Genomic DNA, 17,135 nt, shown 5'->3' with positions numbered 1-17,135 from the left:
GCTCAGTACGGAAAACTAAAGAGACTGAATTGGGTAAAGAGGCGACATCTTATCTATTTGACAAGTCTTCTGCTCGATTGGAATAACTTTTCCTATGACTTTGACAGATAATCCATTGTTCCAATTTTGACATGTCGTCTCTTAATAAATTCAGGCTCTTTACGGAAAACAAATCTCGCGTCACTTTTCAATTTGGTCCTATCTACATTGATCGATTCTCTTCATCGACACTCTCCTTCGTAAATAACTCGGCTTCACAAATGTTTCCTGCCGTCTTCGTCGAATTAGATGTTAGATTGTTGTTTATTCCATCGAAAATATCCGGCCGTGGCGATTCAAAGTTGATCAAGGTTGAACAACATAATTTGTACCCCTGCTTCCAGTTTGATTACATGAGCATTTTGTGTGATCCTTGGTTCTGAATATGGACAAACAGGCAGATGAATTCTATTCCTACTCTTTACTGTAATAAGCTTGGTGTCCCTTAAAAGAGCCGTTTTGTTGCCAATGTTGGTGATGATTTAACCTCCGCAACCAAACAGAGTGCGTCTCTGTCACTTCAAAACGTAGATGACATCCATGGCCGCTTACGCTACACACGGATCTCATTTTCAGGAACACCTTCTGCACACCTCGTAGATCAGACCGGAGATACGTCAGACACCGCCACGGCGAGCCAGACGACGGATGGTGGTTATCTCGAAGAATTTGCGTTTGGTTCTGAATATGGCGATGAGTGTGCAAAATATTACGCAATTCCATCCTCCCTATTCGCACGCGCACTTCGACTTGTTTCGTCTACTTACTACTCTCTGACGACTGTGCTGGGGAAGCAGCATATGCATGTAGGTAATTGGTGGATTGGGGCCTCCCTTAGCTCAGTCGGTAAAGGCGCAGCTACAAAGCAAGACCATGCTGGAGGTGGCTGGGTTCGATTCCTGGTCCAGTCTAGGAATTTTTCGGGTTGGAAAATTTCTCGACTTCCCTGGGCATATAAGTATGATTGGACTTGCCACACAATTATACCAATGCAAAAATGGTACAGGCATCGAAAGCTCTCAATTAATAACTGTTGAGAGCACGCAATAAGCTAATATGCGTTATGCAATAAGCTTGAAATGCGAAGAAGAAGAATAAGAAGAAGAAGAAGAATTGGTGGATTTATTAGTTAATTCGACGCTTTTGGACAATGCTGGACATTTACCAGTTTTTCAATAGTTTTTTGTTGAAAATCAACATTCGGAAGCATTGTTTCTGCAATATTTTGCGTAGCAATATTTTTGATCGATTGGTAATAAAATTATTGAAATTGGACCAAGGGCAGCTGAGTTATTAACGTTCAAAATCTTTCTTAATTTGTTACATGTTCTATTTTTGGTTTTCACAAAGTGTACCCCCATATAGAAATCAAAGACGTAGTCCTACGTCAAAAAAATCGTTCTTAGTCTTATTGTCTGTGAAAACAAATCGATATCGATCAAAACAACATTCTACTTGACGTTCTATTCGCGCATGAAGGTACGCAGAGTGCCGTTTGTTTACATATTTTCACATTTTTCACAGAACACAAGTTTACGGATGATTCGCTGAAATATGTGTCGGAGACGGATCTCATAAAAATCGGAATAACTGAGATGGGACCCAGGCTTGTTATTCTGTCAGAAGCAGCCAAGAGGAATTGTCCATCACCAACTCCATCGACGTCCGGAAGTGGTCCTTTAAAAGAAAAAAATGTGGATGAAAACCGTGTTCCGACTGAACCACTAGTCGAGCAAAGAACCGTAAGTGTTAAAAAAAATAAATACAATTAATATGATTACTCAACCTACCATCTTTTGTAATCTAGATTCGGCAGATTTTGGAGTCCAACTCAAAATTTCGGAAAATTTTGTTTTCAAAGCTAGATGCTGGTATCGTACCGCCGCACAACGGCTTATTGCTGATGGTCCGTACTTTATGTGAAGGAATGTTCGCAGGTCAACAGTACGTATATGAGTAGGATAAGTAGTGTACGGGAATATTAAAAATGCCGGTCTTCACTTTCACTGATGAATATATTCGAGCAAATATATGCATTATGTTAAGAATTAGGCTGTATTCAGACAATAGATACTCATAGTATTGCGCGTTTCACACCAAATTGGACTATGTATGTCTATTACTATAAGTGTCTATAATTCAGACCTGAAGTTGTTAAGTAATCAAAAAATAAACTCAAACAGTATACATAAATAAGCTCCGGAGGTAAACACTTTCACAAATTTTCAGATATCCCACCACTGACCAGAAGTTGGCATTGGCTATAAAAATCATAGACGCATTTCCCGTTTTGAAAAAAACAAAACTATCAGAAGTCAGCCCAGATTACGTAAGTTTTCATTATGATAATTCAAGCTGAACATTGCATTAGGTCCTAAGTAACATTGAGAGATTCTCTTCGTCAACTTTCTCTTTGTATCCCCACGGCCATGTAAAAACATTCCCAGGTATTTCCAGCACGCAGATCAATAAAAGAAGTTTTTATCTAGCATCTAATATGACAAACACAACAAGAACTGGTTATGTGCTCAAGTTAATAACGAAAGAGAAAGTCGACGAAGAGAATCGATCAATGTTACTTAGGACCTAATGCAATGTTCAGCTTGAATTTATCAATAACCTACTAATAACCTACATTACATAATCATTATTTACAGTCATTTTTCTTCTGGAAGAACGGAGGTAAAGGACCAGGCCATGAGCATTCCGGGGTCATACAAACACATACTCGAAATGTATGCAAGAACGTTTCACCAAGCAAAAAAAAGTTCACCCGCAAACCGAAAAATAAACAAGTAATCAACGTTTCATCCGAAATAGTTGAGATGGCTCAAGAGATGGCTCAAATCGAAGCAACATCGAGTAGCTTCAACAACATTGCTAGAAGCATGGCAGAGACGCATGACTTGCTCATTATGATGTTAGATGCCAAATCAAAAACTTTCGAGATATTGAATGTTTTCCCGCATTTTCGATCATACAACGGAATGATAGTAAGTTATATTTTACTATTATAGTTTAGAATAGAGATTTTTATTGTTTTACTGTGAGTGTGATAAAACGAATCACATAGTCATTAGTCAATATGATGCTGATCCTATGATGTGACTGAAACATCTTCTGAAAACATGAGTATGAGAACGTCATAACAGCGTCGTAGCTAATGACGTCATAGTGCTGATGAAATCATTGGCTCATGAAATTTCACACTTTATCGCACTCATTCTTTAGTCTCCAGAAATGTGTTTTAACAAAATAAGCTTTTAAAAACCATAAGCATAATTTTCTAATTTTCAGATTCAGAAAGCGTACGAGCGATTGATGCCATCATACAATAAGGAGTCCAATTTGAAGCAAGTATTTGCTAGAGGTCTTCTAGTAAACAGAGGCACTTTTTCGACGTTTCTTGATGGTATGTTTAACCTCGTGTTTAACCTTAAAAATCTATTTGTATACTTTCATATAATTAATCATGTAAACATAACATTACACAGATAATGTCCGAGGATGTCTACGCATTCTCGTTTCCCTCACCAGAAGGGGTGTACGAAAATCTTCCTTGGAGGAGTCTACAGACATCGAAGCAGAACTAGCGGCTCCGATAATTCGATGTATCACGGTAATATATCCATTACGCTAGATTTTGCTGTTGTTAAAAAGACATTTTTTTTTTGCAGGATGCTGAAACAGCTTTACAAGAGCAATTAATGAAGTATGTTGCCTGGAATGTCGATGCTAACGTTGATGTGGCGCCCCATCTGATTTTCAACGGCAACAATTACTTTATTTACGTTGACGCTCAACTCATCCACGGTGGAATTGACTCCATCCGCGCGCTGGACACTCTATTTAAAGTGTTCACTGTTTTCAACATTCGTCCGCCAGCAGAAGTGCAAAAAATTATTGATTTCATCGAAATCATATGTTATGGAATCAAAACGACTAGCACCCGTCAGATGGTCAATCGTTTGGTTTCATCGTTTAAGGAATCCATCCATGCTGACGAAAAAGATGCTGATGAATAATGTATAAATATCATTGTTTTCATTAATTATTGCAATGATGTTCAATAAAAACCAAGTACAAACCAAAAGCATAACCATTAATATGTTATTTTTCATTTTATTGATTGATTTTAAAATAATTGCAAATTCTCAAATTTCAGATTAAGTCCCATAAATAAATTTTAAAAAATGGGTACTTTTTACCCAGTCACGGAAAACAATGCATTCTGGAAATGGGTAAAAAGTACCCCAAGATTTGACGTATAAGCTCTTTACCCATTAGTGGGTAAAGACGTTTTACCCATTTTATGAGTTTACCTACTTTACCGCGAAATGGGCACTTTTTCACCCATTAATTGGTACTTTCCAGTTACAGTGTAGCCCCACGGAAGCCACGTGATGAGTAAAAGGAACTCAATTTTAGGTACTTTTTTCTTACCGTGCAGGGTGGCCAGACCTGCACAGAAAAACAAAACTACCCACCGCTTGGGTTTTTTAAACTCAAATTTGAGTTATTTGACCTCTGCCCGTTTCATTTCCTCTCGCTATTGTTGTCAAAAATAGAACGAAAGATTCGACTCAACCGTCTAGTTCCGTACACGGTAAGAAAAAAGTACCCAAAATTGAGTTCCTTTCACTCATCACGTGGCTTCCGTGGGGCTAGGTAAAATTAAGTTAAAGAAGAAAACTCAATTTTGAGTAATCCTGGCGTTGACCAAGTTGACAAAAAAATAATAAAACGGAGAAGACTGGAAACGAACCATGGACATTGAGATTACGGGGCCCGTGTGTTGACCACTCGTCTATAAACGCTTGTGAAAATGAAATGGTTAAAGGCGCATAAAAGCAACCTCAATGAAAATAAACTTATATTTGAGTTCATTTATTATTACTCAATAGTTGAGTAAATTTTAACCAACACCGCTTTTCTGATTCACTCAACGGCGGACCTCAAATGATAGAACCCAACGTTGAGTTTTTTTTTTAACTTAATTTTGAGTATTTTTTCTTACCGTGTACGAGAAGCCAAAATTGAGTAATATGCGATATACCCAAATTTGAGTTAATTGAACTTAATTTTGGGTAGAAAAAATTGAAAATAACTTAGCGATGGGTAATTTTTTTTTGCCGTGCTTAAATGCAAACTACTTTGAGCCGGTTTACCCAAATTTGGCTTATCGTACGGAACATGGGAGGTGAGTGAAAAGAACTTAATTTTGGGTTGTTTTGAATTTCTGTGTGTAGAGTCGATGTATAATGAGTCACGCCAAGAGTGAAGCCAAGTCTACCTATTGAACTGTCAAACCGGCTACCTATCGAGCAAAGTAAACAAACATTACGATGCTATGAAAGGTCCACGAAAGGTATTGCAATAAAATATAAAATATAATCGAAGAAATGGTCATAAATACGCAGTGAGCATTAACTTGTCATGGGATACGTTTAGTAATGACCAGTAATGAGAATTTCTACTATTTTTTGTTAAGATAATTTGACAAAATCACTAATGTAATGATTTACTACAGCCGCTATTTTTATTTATGGCTAGAAGTCATTTGAAGTTGATGTAGAAGTCCTATGTTGCCAAGTGAAAAGAAAGGGAATCTTTCGAAAACCGTGATGCGAGTAAAACTATTTTTCTCTTGGCGTGACTCATTATACACCGACTCTAGCCAGATCAACCAATTTATCGGTAGTCCTACAGATTTTCGGGATGCCTACCAATTCACAGACGAAAGGTTAAAAACTACCGATTTTTCACTTTTCCTATCGAGAATCACAGATTTTTTGTAATATTGAAAAATGTTCAATACCTATGTTTTGATTTCCATGTCGTCAGAATTAGCATTAGAATTAGAAATCTCGATAACTTTTTCAAAGGGACGTATAAGCTTTTGTAAACAATGCATTTGATCGTCAACTTGGCGTAACTGGTAGCTCGCACACGCATACTAACACCAATATCAATTAGCGGAAAACTTCCCCTATCTGATGGTAGTGTTAGCAGTTACGCCAAATCGACGATCAAATTCATTGTTTACAAAAGCTGGTACGTCCCTTTGAAAAAGTTATCGAGAAATATTGATTTCGCCACGTTTAAAGCAGAAGAACTGAAGGACAGTGTATTGTTTTGGAGCAGAGTCCCCCGCTCACAAACGGTTTCAAGTATCGGGAAAGCCTTCCCTAATAAAAAAAAATAACCATAAAAGAGAGCTAAACAACGTGTTCGGGGTATCATCCCCACCATTTGTGGGATAGTTTACCCATTCGGGATACAGTTCGTTTATGATATTTGTTTATTAGGGTTCTTAAGACGGCCTACCGATAAAAGTTTCAAGAAGCTACCGATAATGAAAAAAAAATATCTGGCCACCCTGCTAGAAATAGGTATGCTGGCACCACAGTCAGTCTCGAAAAGTTTTTTTTTTGTATCCGCGTCGCGTAGACGCGATTTCTAAACGTCTGAAACGTCTAAAGCAAACCCCACACGCTTCAATATATTGACGTGAAGGGGAATTATTGACAATAATATTGATGGTGTGAATTCAGAAATATTGTCAATCTCGATATATTGACGTCAATATAGCATGTATTGACAATACGATTATTGTCAATAAAAGCAATCGTGTAGGGTTCACTTAAGGCGTAGTGTTTTTCCTTGCGATTATTGATCAATTTTTGTGGAATCCGATTTCCCTTAATCCGCTGGTCTCTGAGTAGTATCCGCTGTGTTGTTTTTTTACTCTACTCATCGTCGTAGCGGTTCCGCATAACTCGTCTACAATCCGACAAATACCACTCCTTTCCTTCCATCTGACATGGTGTGCCGTGTCCATCCGAAGATGAACGTTGAACCACAGACAAACAGACATAGCCCTTAGACAAGCGTATTTTGCATGCTCACTAGCACTATCTATCATCCACATTCCCAAGCATTGTTTTGCAATCGGAGCATCCCTCGTTCATGCAATTTTTTCACTAGTTGCGTTTCCCTCGTTCTGTCAACGCTGATAAAAACAAAACAGATGGAAGTCAGAGACGTCGGTTCTACGAAATTTACCGTAGATCTATAGAATTGATTGAATTTTGCAGAAATATGGATTTGTAAGAAAAATTCACAGAAGCTAAGACTGTTTTTAGGGATTTGTTTTGTTTGTTTAGTGTGCTTTTTCTTTTGCTGCAAACAAGTTTTTAAACGAGGTCACTAATTAGTGCTCTTTCTACCACCGTTCATCACTAATGTGTGTACAGCAAAAAATATAATATGTATCAATCAATGAAATTCATGGTGAAGTATTGAACATCAATAACTGGTAAAAGTTGATAGAATATTACCATAGAGGTAACTCTAAGACTAGTAGGTCCCGAAGAAACGTGTTCAACTTTTTGGCACAGCTTGGGTACTCTCTTCGGTCCCAAGCTAATCGATGCTCCCATCATAGGAAAATCCACGAACCCCTCATTTTATCTGTCAAACTTTCATAGCGAATCATAACAAACATTGTGTAGTACTAGAATTTTGTCTAGAATGAGGTACGTTAATCGATTTGCTTGGGACCAATAGGCTAGTCAAGTAGTGAGCCAATTTAAAATCGATAGTTTCATATTGATTGTTGATATTACAGTCATCAATATGATTTGTTCTCGAATTCTGTGTCTTACATCTTACAGCCTAATATTAGGAACGTAATGACTAATGTGCAGCACTTTTGATGTAATATTCAACAACTTTTTTTCTGTATTTGTCAGATGTGGTATGTGTCTCCAGTGGGATGCCTTGACCACTTATCATTTTCAAGGGCTGACATCTACTAACTAGACGTTAAAAAGAACTGACATCACTGATAAGTTCAAAATGTGGTAGCTTGTTCGATGCTTCAGTGGCGCCACCATGACAAATGCAAACACTTTCCCAATTAAAATATTATTTGCGATGAATGTGATTGTGAGTGTTATGTCTGTTTGTCTGTGGTTGAACTAAGGTCGTGCGAGGGAGTTGAAAACCGACTAAATCTTGGGCTAAATGTACGTCATGATGGAAGTACCATAGAGGTAACTCTAAGACTAGAAGGTCCCGAAATAACGTGCTCAACTTTTTGGCTCAGCTCTGGTACTCTCTTCGGTCCCAAGCTAATCGATTCACCCCTCGAAACATAGGAAAAACCAATAATCCCTCATTTTATCTGTCAAACTTTCATAGAGAATCAAAACAAACATTGCGTAGTACTAGAATTTCGACTAGAATAGGGTACGTTAATCGTTTGCTTGGGACCAATAGGCTAGTCAAGTGGTAAGCCAATTTAAAATCGTTAGTTTCGAATTGATTGTTGGAAGTACTTTGATGAGAATTATAACAAAATTTGATTGGCCAACGAAGTAGCCTCCCTGGATATCACTTTCCTTCTTGATCCGAGTGGAAAGTTTGTGAATCTGATTATGATATTCAAGGATCAGTACGTGAAATATGCCAATCATAGCAAAATTATTAAGAAAAATATAAGTCTAATCCAGGCCATGCGTGTCAAGCAAACTATACATTCTGTTGGCGATCGGATACGGACCTACAAGACCATCCTTTCGTGGTTTGCTCGCGTGGAACATATAGGAGAACTGGGGGTACGCCCGTCACCCCAGCCCTTATATCTGAAAACAGTTTTTGAAAAACTTTATGAGCACAGGCCATGTTATTTTTTACTATTGTTGACATTTTGAGACATGTTGGACCCACTGTGAACTGTCAAATGCAAAGAAAACAATCAAATCAAATGTGAGCATCGTTCAGACGCATTCGGCTGTAATTTTTCACTGACAGAACATAAGCAAATAATAGCAAACAAAGTTACATAAGTCTACATATTCTCGCCCGCATTGTTAACTATCAACGGATTTCAACGAAAGGTAAGTTTTAGCAATAATTAATTGATTATCGAGTTGTTTATAAAATTTGTGCCCTTTGGGGTTAGACCGTCACTTACCGATTGGGGTAAGCCCGTTACTCGTTGAGTGGGGTAAGACCAGCATGCTCTTTGAATATCCAAAAGATGGTAAACCAAACTGTCCATTTTATCTAATTAATGCCGCGTAACTACAAAAGAAAAACCTATCTTGGAAGTTGGAGCAAGGAGCAGGAAGGACGCAATCTATAGTGGAGTTTCTGTGAAGCGTGCCTCTAAGGCTTTTGGAATCCCAAAGAGCACACTACAAGACCACATCCAAGGCAAGGTGGCAAAATCAAGGGGACTGGCGATTCCTTTTTGGATTTCTTCCGATATGGCCTATTATCGTGAAATAATTTGCGGTCTAAATCGCATAAAAAAAATTAAGTTTTATTTTGCTTAAGAATTTGTTTGCTATTTAATTATAAAAAGAAAAAAGAAACTAAAAATGACAGATATCAAACACATTTTGTGGATCATTCAACCATTACACATGGAGTCAATAACTACGATTTATACTTGCCTATTCTTAAAACATTTTAATTCTCTCCCTTTATACCGACCTTTGCGTCGATACGGAGGGTAGTAGATTTTAATATTTTTTTAATGTAGAAGAAATAATGTTTATCAGCACTGATGAGTATACATCATGTTGCAGAGCATCGATTATCTAAATTCAAGCACCCAAAGACCACTGACGATAATAGGAGAAGGTATCGCCGAAGCCGGCATTTACCCTATATGTAATATTTTTATCGCTCATCTTTCACTATCTGAATGCATCACTATTAAACCGCCTTCCAATCCAGAAGCCATTTACATGCAACTATAACTTTGAAATAAATCACATGCCACCAAACAGTACTGAAATAAACCTGCTATTACATTCAAGCCCGCACGTCACAACGAAATCAACCATCACCCATCAATCGCAAAAGTCCAAGCCAAGGTCCCCATTCACGCGTTTCTACACTTATCCTTGCGTTATCCTTCGATTCTAATTCCTTTCACGTAACAATCCGACCGAATGCACTGTCCAAGCTAAACTAAACCGCTGTTGGGTGGTCAATTTTCCACCATCAAAAGTCCTGCATTGATTGAGTTCTCATAAAGAGAGACCGGCAACGACTGGACGATGGACTGCAGGTGGGTCGTACGAAGGCCTCATGCAAAACATTCCCGCCAGCCAACTACAATCGAAGAAGAATGGGAAAATCCTATTTATAAACCGATTATTTGCCTGACTATCGATGGTTCTTATTCTTCGCTAGTATTGTGCTCCTTATTGAAAAATGATGCTACTAAAATGAGCATAGAACTCCGCAAACACGCCGCAGACCAATGTGCGCGCTTATATGTTATCCTCATCGTGCGGCGGTGGTTATGCACAACTATCTTGCAAGGTACAATACGGTAGGTGGTAGCGTCCGCAAACACCTACAAATAATGGGGTGTCTTTGTGGCGGTTACACTGGTAGGTCTGCTTGCATGGTGTGTCTTGGACTCTCTTTTGTCAGAGTCTTTTGGCCCATTATCAACTTATCTGAATATGTACCTACCAACATAGAAGCATATACAGCGGGAAAACAGTCGAAAGCAGAAACGAAAGAAGCATAGATTCCGGGCAGGACAGCTTTTCGACTGTTGAGGTATTTCCGGGTCAGGCCAAACGAAGCCAACTTTTCATGGCATTGAATTTCAATCTACATAATGACCTGTCCAAATATTCTTACGAGCGACGGAAAGTGAGAGAGGCATTGATTGTGTCACCTATTGAGCAACTATCAAATGCGAAAGTGTTCAACGGACAATAAGTTGAGGAACAGTAACTTGCCAAAAAAATAACTGAAAGAAAACTGGATCCTCAAAAACATTTGATTTTTTGGAAACATGCAAATTTGGTTGTTTAGGGGCATTGAGGTAAATACATATTCGTTATCTGCATTAAAAATGGAACCGAAATCCAAAATTTCATCAATTTTGGTACACTGGAACTATTTTAAATAAGAACGATTACATTAGGCAAAAACTCATCATCTTAGCGCTCCTTGTTGGAACTTTTCATGGGAACGAGCTGTCAACGGATAGATTTAGTGTCAACGATCAAAAATTTAAATCTTGATTTAAAAATCGAGATGAATGTCTACGAGATCGATAAAAAATATCGTTGTGCTCAGAAAACGAAGCTCTATCAGATGATGTACAAAAATTGGTATATTTTTCAAAGTAAAACAACCCAATTTCTGAATTTTTCAAGATATTTTTAATTTGTTCATTTGGTAAATCTTCACTGCTAAAAAAAATCTTTACGGAGTCGAGTCAATGATCGTTTACATTTTTAAATGGAACAAGATCACTAAATTTTCCATTATGAATCTATCTGATCTATGAAAATTGACAAATATCCAATTGAATTGACTATGTCATTTGAGAACTTTGATCACTCACCCAAAGTAACCATTGGCAATTTATTTTGTGTTTTTAGATATACAAAAGGCTTGGGTTCAATCCCAGTCGGCGCCGCCGGGATTTTCTGAGGCATAAAATCTCTGATCACGGATGTAAAGCCGTTGGTTCCCGGTTCATGAGTTGTGATGGCCCAGACAACCAGAAGTCGTATAATAATGTACAGACAGTATCGTAAATTGCTACAGTTCAAATCAAAATCGCACATAAGAATGGCATACCTCGCATTATATTTAAGTTAAATCATATACACACTCAGCTAAGTATTGCTTGTTCGGTAATGTATTACCGAAAATATTCGGTGAACGAAGAACATTACAGATTTTTCGGTAAGCAGATTTAATTTTACTAATTTTCTGTAAAGTTTGAACGAATCTCCGGTAATCCGATTGTAAAATTAACAAACTCAGTGAAAAAATTACAGTACAAACTGTAAAATGAGACAAACGCCGAATTCGGTGAAAAACTACCGAACATACCGCAAATTTCAAATCAGTTTACCGAACTCTTGTAATTTCTGACTGTCATATCCTGAGATCTTTGTTTATAATTTAATAGTGAAAAGTGCGACCGGTATACTCAATGGCACAAATGTTAATGTTTGGTGATGGACAAGGTATGGAATCGAATTCTTAACGAGGTTGACGTATTCCACAAGTAAATGATTGCTTAATAAGCTCGATTTTTTCCAGGCCTCAGCGATATTGTGTTTTTCGGGCACGATCAGACTCCAGCTGATGTTTCCGGATTGCATTGTGACATAGAAAAAGTTGTTCGAAGGGACAGAATCATCGAATGAATGACATTTCTTATGATAAAATTCTAAACTTTGTAAGGAGAATCCCGAAATTATTACAAAGCCATAATAAACTATCAAATATTCACACAGCAATAGTTTTTAATAAAAATAAACCGAATTTATTATTTAAATAAAAACAGATTGAATATTTTCGTTTTACGAAACAGTTCGGTAAAAAATACCGAACCGTTCGGTAAAAAACAACCGAAACGTTCAGTAATGTTGACAGTTCATCGAAAAAATTGTTTACGGATCGTTCGGAAGTCTTTTCGATTACCGAACTGATTACCGAACGTTCAGCTGTTGAAAGTTCGGTAAAAATTTACCGAATACGGTAAAAATTTCTAAGTGTGTAGAATGCGAATTTCCGATCGATATGCGATGACTCATTTTTCCATCGTACTGCATCTCAAATTAAATCGGATTACATCGTAAGACTTTTCAAAATGAATTTGTTAGTACAGATTAAATCGTATATGATGTTAAATCAACTCGTTTAAAATTAAGTTAAAATATGCACGTATATGGCCTCCACTTTTGTACGTATAAGCCATTTATTTGCATTATATACGAATTGTTTGCTTGTATATATGTTTGTATATCACGAAAAGAACTTTGAATATACGTGCATTCTGGTTGTCTGGGGGGTCTATAGGTAGGGTCCAGCTGTGGGAGCTGCCTCCATTGCGTCGGTACACTAATACAATTCCACACATTTTTATTGACGAATGTTTTTATGACAGGTGGGCAGGAACTCACGGTCTCTCAGTGTTGGTGAGTTATTTGCCGTTAATGTTCACGAAAAGTTCACTATTTTGCCATACAGAAATTCGAAACAAAAATTTTTATGAGCGGATTTGGACAGTTTTTGACCTATTTCATGCGACCGGAAGGTGTATGCTGGTCACAAATGCCGTGTCAAACTGATTTCCTACGCAGTTAATCAATCTTCGATGTAAATTTCACTAATAAACACGAGGAGCATTTCTTATAGCAAAACTTGCCATAACAAAATGGGTATAGTTCATTTTGGTAAACAAACTAACACCAACAATCAATTCGAAACTAACGATTTTAAATTGGCTCACTACTTGACTAGCCTATTCACACAGAAAAAAATATTTTAAAAGTAATAATATTTGACGTAAAATCAATAAGAAATTCATTTTGTTTTGGCTGCAAAAAGAAATCATTATTGTTTCAACAATCCAGTATTTTTGTTTCTAAAAACCCATGGATTGTTAAATCAAAAAGAAAATCTTTTAGAATTTACAAGAGCTTTCATGGTTTTGACGTAAGCTGTAAAATTTGGCAGCTGGGTCAACAACAAAAATATGTTTGTTTTTAAAATAGATTTCTTGTTGATTCAATCTGACAATTCACGCAGTAGAAATAAAAATGTGTTTATTGATGTAAAAATAATATGGCAATTTTTTTTATGTTTCGTTTTCATTTTGAAACAAAATTGCAGAAATTGTAATTGAATTTCTGCCCCCGGTTCATGAGTTGATGGGTCGATATTTAGGGTCCAGATGTGGGAGCTGCCTTCCTGGCGTCGGGAGCATTGGTACTCAGTACGGAAAACAAGATCGACGGAAAAAAATAAAGGAAAAAAAACAGAAAAATTGATTATATTTATCAACTGCAGCTCGAATTGCAGCATACTTACTTAACTCAAGTCTCAAGATTTTCGAAAATCTCGCACTTATTTTCCGAAATTTACAATTAAAAACAATACTTACGTGGAACGCGTAAGTATTTTTATTGTTTACATTTTTGTCCGGGTGAAAACGAGGGAATGGTTGGTAGTTATTTTTGCTTTCATGGCCCAGAGAATGGACACAGCAAATAAATGCTAAATTAAAATTAACTATTGTTGGCTTAATAATAGAATATTGTTATTTTTACAACAGTTGCATTTGAAAAGTGGGTGATTAAAACAAAAAGAATCCTATTTTGAATTTATATGAATAAGTATTATTGAAACAACAAAAAGCAATATAATTTCAACTGGAATTGTTTGCTTAAATACAATTAAAGATTTTTTTGGTTCAATGCAAACAATTTTCTGTCCGTGTTGGTCTCAAGCAAATCGATTAACGCACCCCATTCTAGTATAAATTCCAGTACTACACTATGTTTGTTTTGATTCGATATGGAAGTTTGACAGATAAAATGAGGGTACGTGGATGTTTCCCCGAATAGAAATTGTAATGTAGGAAACATCAGCAGACATCTTCAATACATTAAATTTTAGCGTGTATTGCTGTACCCTTAATGTATTCAGACTTCAGTGTGACATTCAAGTACATAAAAATACATTAGCCTCAAACGTTATACATCAGAATCAAACGTCTTGACGATGTTAAGTTTGACATCAGAATACATCCAATGACAACAGAACCTACACTCAAAAATATTACAAAACGAATATAGATTAAATTTTATGCATTTTATGGTTTTTCAAAATTTATACATTGGTTCGATTAAAATTTTCGTCAAAATTATACTAAGTCCGAATAACGGAGTGGCATTCGATCAGTGTTTACTAAAATGATAGGAAAAAGAACATCTGGATTCTCTTCAGCGCTTCGTGCTGGTGAAGAGCTTCGTCCCGGCGGATTTCTACTGCGCCTGGGCAGCTAGACTGCGTGTGCAAGAGTTCATCCTAATGAATATCGAAATTGTAAGTATTTTGTAAATAATATTCATAGAAAATAAAATAATTTAAAAACCTTCCTTAGACAATTTTAATTTGTATTTGAGTTGCGGAGAGTTGCGATTTAGCGTAACTTTTATACTATTTAGATTTCAATATTTTTTTAGTGTAACGTTACATTAGAATCAAACTTCATCACGATGTAATTTGTTGCACGCATAAAGCACCAGAATACATCCAATGACAACAGAACCAAACGTTACATTAGAATCAAAGTTCATCACAATGCAAATTGTTATCCCTCGGTCCCTCGCCGCATGCGAAGTTTGTTTTGTCCTGAGTCAGCACTACACGGTGAATGAGAACAACCCAAATTTGAGTTTAGTTCACTCATAAATCGCAAAAAGTGCAAGAACTCAGTTTTGAATTAATTTCCCTCATGTTTTCCAGGTTTTTTCCAGGAAAATTTGTCCGAATATGAGAAAAGTAAAGATTGGCTTCTCTGGATTCTCGTCAATTTTCCTAATTTTAGGGCAGATTTTTGAGGATTTCCACAGGAAAACATGCGGCAAATTTACTCATCCTGCACTTTTTTCGATATTGAGTACATTGTACTCAAATTTGCGTTCATCTCATTGGCCGTGTACAGTTTGTTTTCGCAGTGGGAAAAAGTTTGGTTTTTCGACGAATTAGCCCGGGAAAGTGCCGATCAAGGTGACTACATATAGGTGTTCTAATGTGTCAAATTCACGATTCAGCTATGTTGGATTTTTGTATGGAACAGCTACCGAGTTTGTTTACAATTTGCTCTAAAACCACACTTTTTCCCCCGCGACCTCCTCGTCAATATAGTGACAAAGCTGTATCACTATTTATATACCCACCATGGTGCCGATGTGTCCGTCGCGAGTTTCAATGTTTTTCTGCTACACTTATTAATGTAATGTAATGTAATTTTGTTTTTTTTTAGAAAAGTGTATCAGTCCCAAGCCGAATCCCGGTAGGGAGTCCGAAGCTGGATCCCGGCGGGAAGTTTGCAGCCGGATCTCTTTGCAGGTTAGTGAGTGTGTTTACTAAAAGCTACAATAAATTAGAAGTGGACCCCGATGGAAATCCGATGACGGAGCCCGATGACGGGTTCCGTAGACGGATCCCGATGACGGGTTTCGTAGACGGATCCTGATGAAGGGATACCGTAAAGGGATCCCGATGGGGAAACCGAATACGGATCCCGATGGGGAAACCGAATAGGGTCCCAATGGGAAAACTGAATAGGGTCCCAATGGGGAAACCGAATACGGATCCCGATGGGGATTCCGTAAACGGATCCCGATGAGGATTCCGTAGACGCATCCCGATGGGGATACCGAATACGTATCCTGATGGGGATACCGAATACGGATCCCGATGGGGAAACCGAATACGTATCCTGATGGGGAAACCGAATACGGATCCCGATGGGAAACCGAATATGGATCCCAATGGGGAATCCAAATACGGATCCCGATGGGGATTCCGTAGACGGATCCCGATGGAGAAACTGAATACGGATCCCGATGGGAAAACCGAATGCGGGTCCCAATGAGGAAACCGAATACGTATCCCGATGGGGATTCTGTAGACGGATCCCGATGGGGAAACCGAATACGGATCCCATCCAAAGTGTCATGCATTATTGACAAATTGGCACAGCGATTTAAAGGGAGATCTGGAGCCACAGCGATCTTATTGGCATGATTGTCTGGTAGTTCACTCAAAAATGCTATAACAATCGCCAAGCTCGCTGTAATGTCACCAAGTGCCTCGTCACCCACGAATAAGCGCCTATGTCAGTGGTCTAATAACTCTTAGCGCGCTAATGGCATACCCAACAAACAATTTTAGCTGCAGCTTAGCTTATACAGGCAAAAAATAGCTGCATAAGGCAAATTTTGGCTGTATAAGCTAATCTGCAGCTAAAATTGTTTGTTGGGTAGTTCCCGTGCCGCATAGAGAGTTGCCGCAATGACATTAGGTTAGCTAAGGTCAGTTAACGACTGGTGGGAAACGTTTGGTTCTAGCATCGGGAAACATCTACATAAGAAAACATTAGAATACATTTACATATAAAAACATCCGAACAACGTTTAGTTCTAACATCGGGAAACATCTACTTTAGAAAACATCAGAAAACGTTTACATATAAAAACATCCGAACAACGTTTAGTTCTAACGTAATGTACATCAGAAAA

At 37.6% G+C, this 17,135-nt stretch overlaps 1 protein-coding gene across 1 annotated transcript; it reads left to right on the top strand.

The window, feature by feature from the left end:
* The first annotated feature begins 1,560 nt into the window (after positions 1 to 1,560).
* LOC135702982 (uncharacterized) lies at positions 1,561 to 4,075 on the top strand. The gene is made up of 7 exons (XM_065224062.1): positions 1,561 to 1,781; positions 1,847 to 1,983; positions 2,269 to 2,368; positions 2,697 to 3,032; positions 3,337 to 3,451; positions 3,534 to 3,658; positions 3,717 to 4,075. Exons 1-7 carry the CDS (start codon positions 1,635 to 1,637, stop codon positions 4,062 to 4,064), a joined length of 1,308 nt encoding a protein of 435 aa, XP_065080134.1. The 5' UTR covers positions 1,561 to 1,634; the 3' UTR covers positions 4,065 to 4,075.
* Positions 4,076 to 17,135: the final 13,060 nt, after the last annotated feature.

This window comes from Ochlerotatus camptorhynchus, unplaced genomic scaffold, assembly GCF_037179485.1.
Source record: "Ochlerotatus camptorhynchus isolate MF236.1 unplaced genomic scaffold, CSIRO-AGI_Acam_v1.1 ptg000204l, whole genome shotgun sequence".
In the NCBI taxonomy this organism is placed as follows: Eukaryota; Metazoa; Arthropoda; class Insecta; order Diptera; family Culicidae; genus Ochlerotatus; species Ochlerotatus camptorhynchus.
The sequence above is the reverse complement of the archived record's forward strand: the minus strand, read 5'-3'. Positions and strand labels throughout refer to the sequence as shown.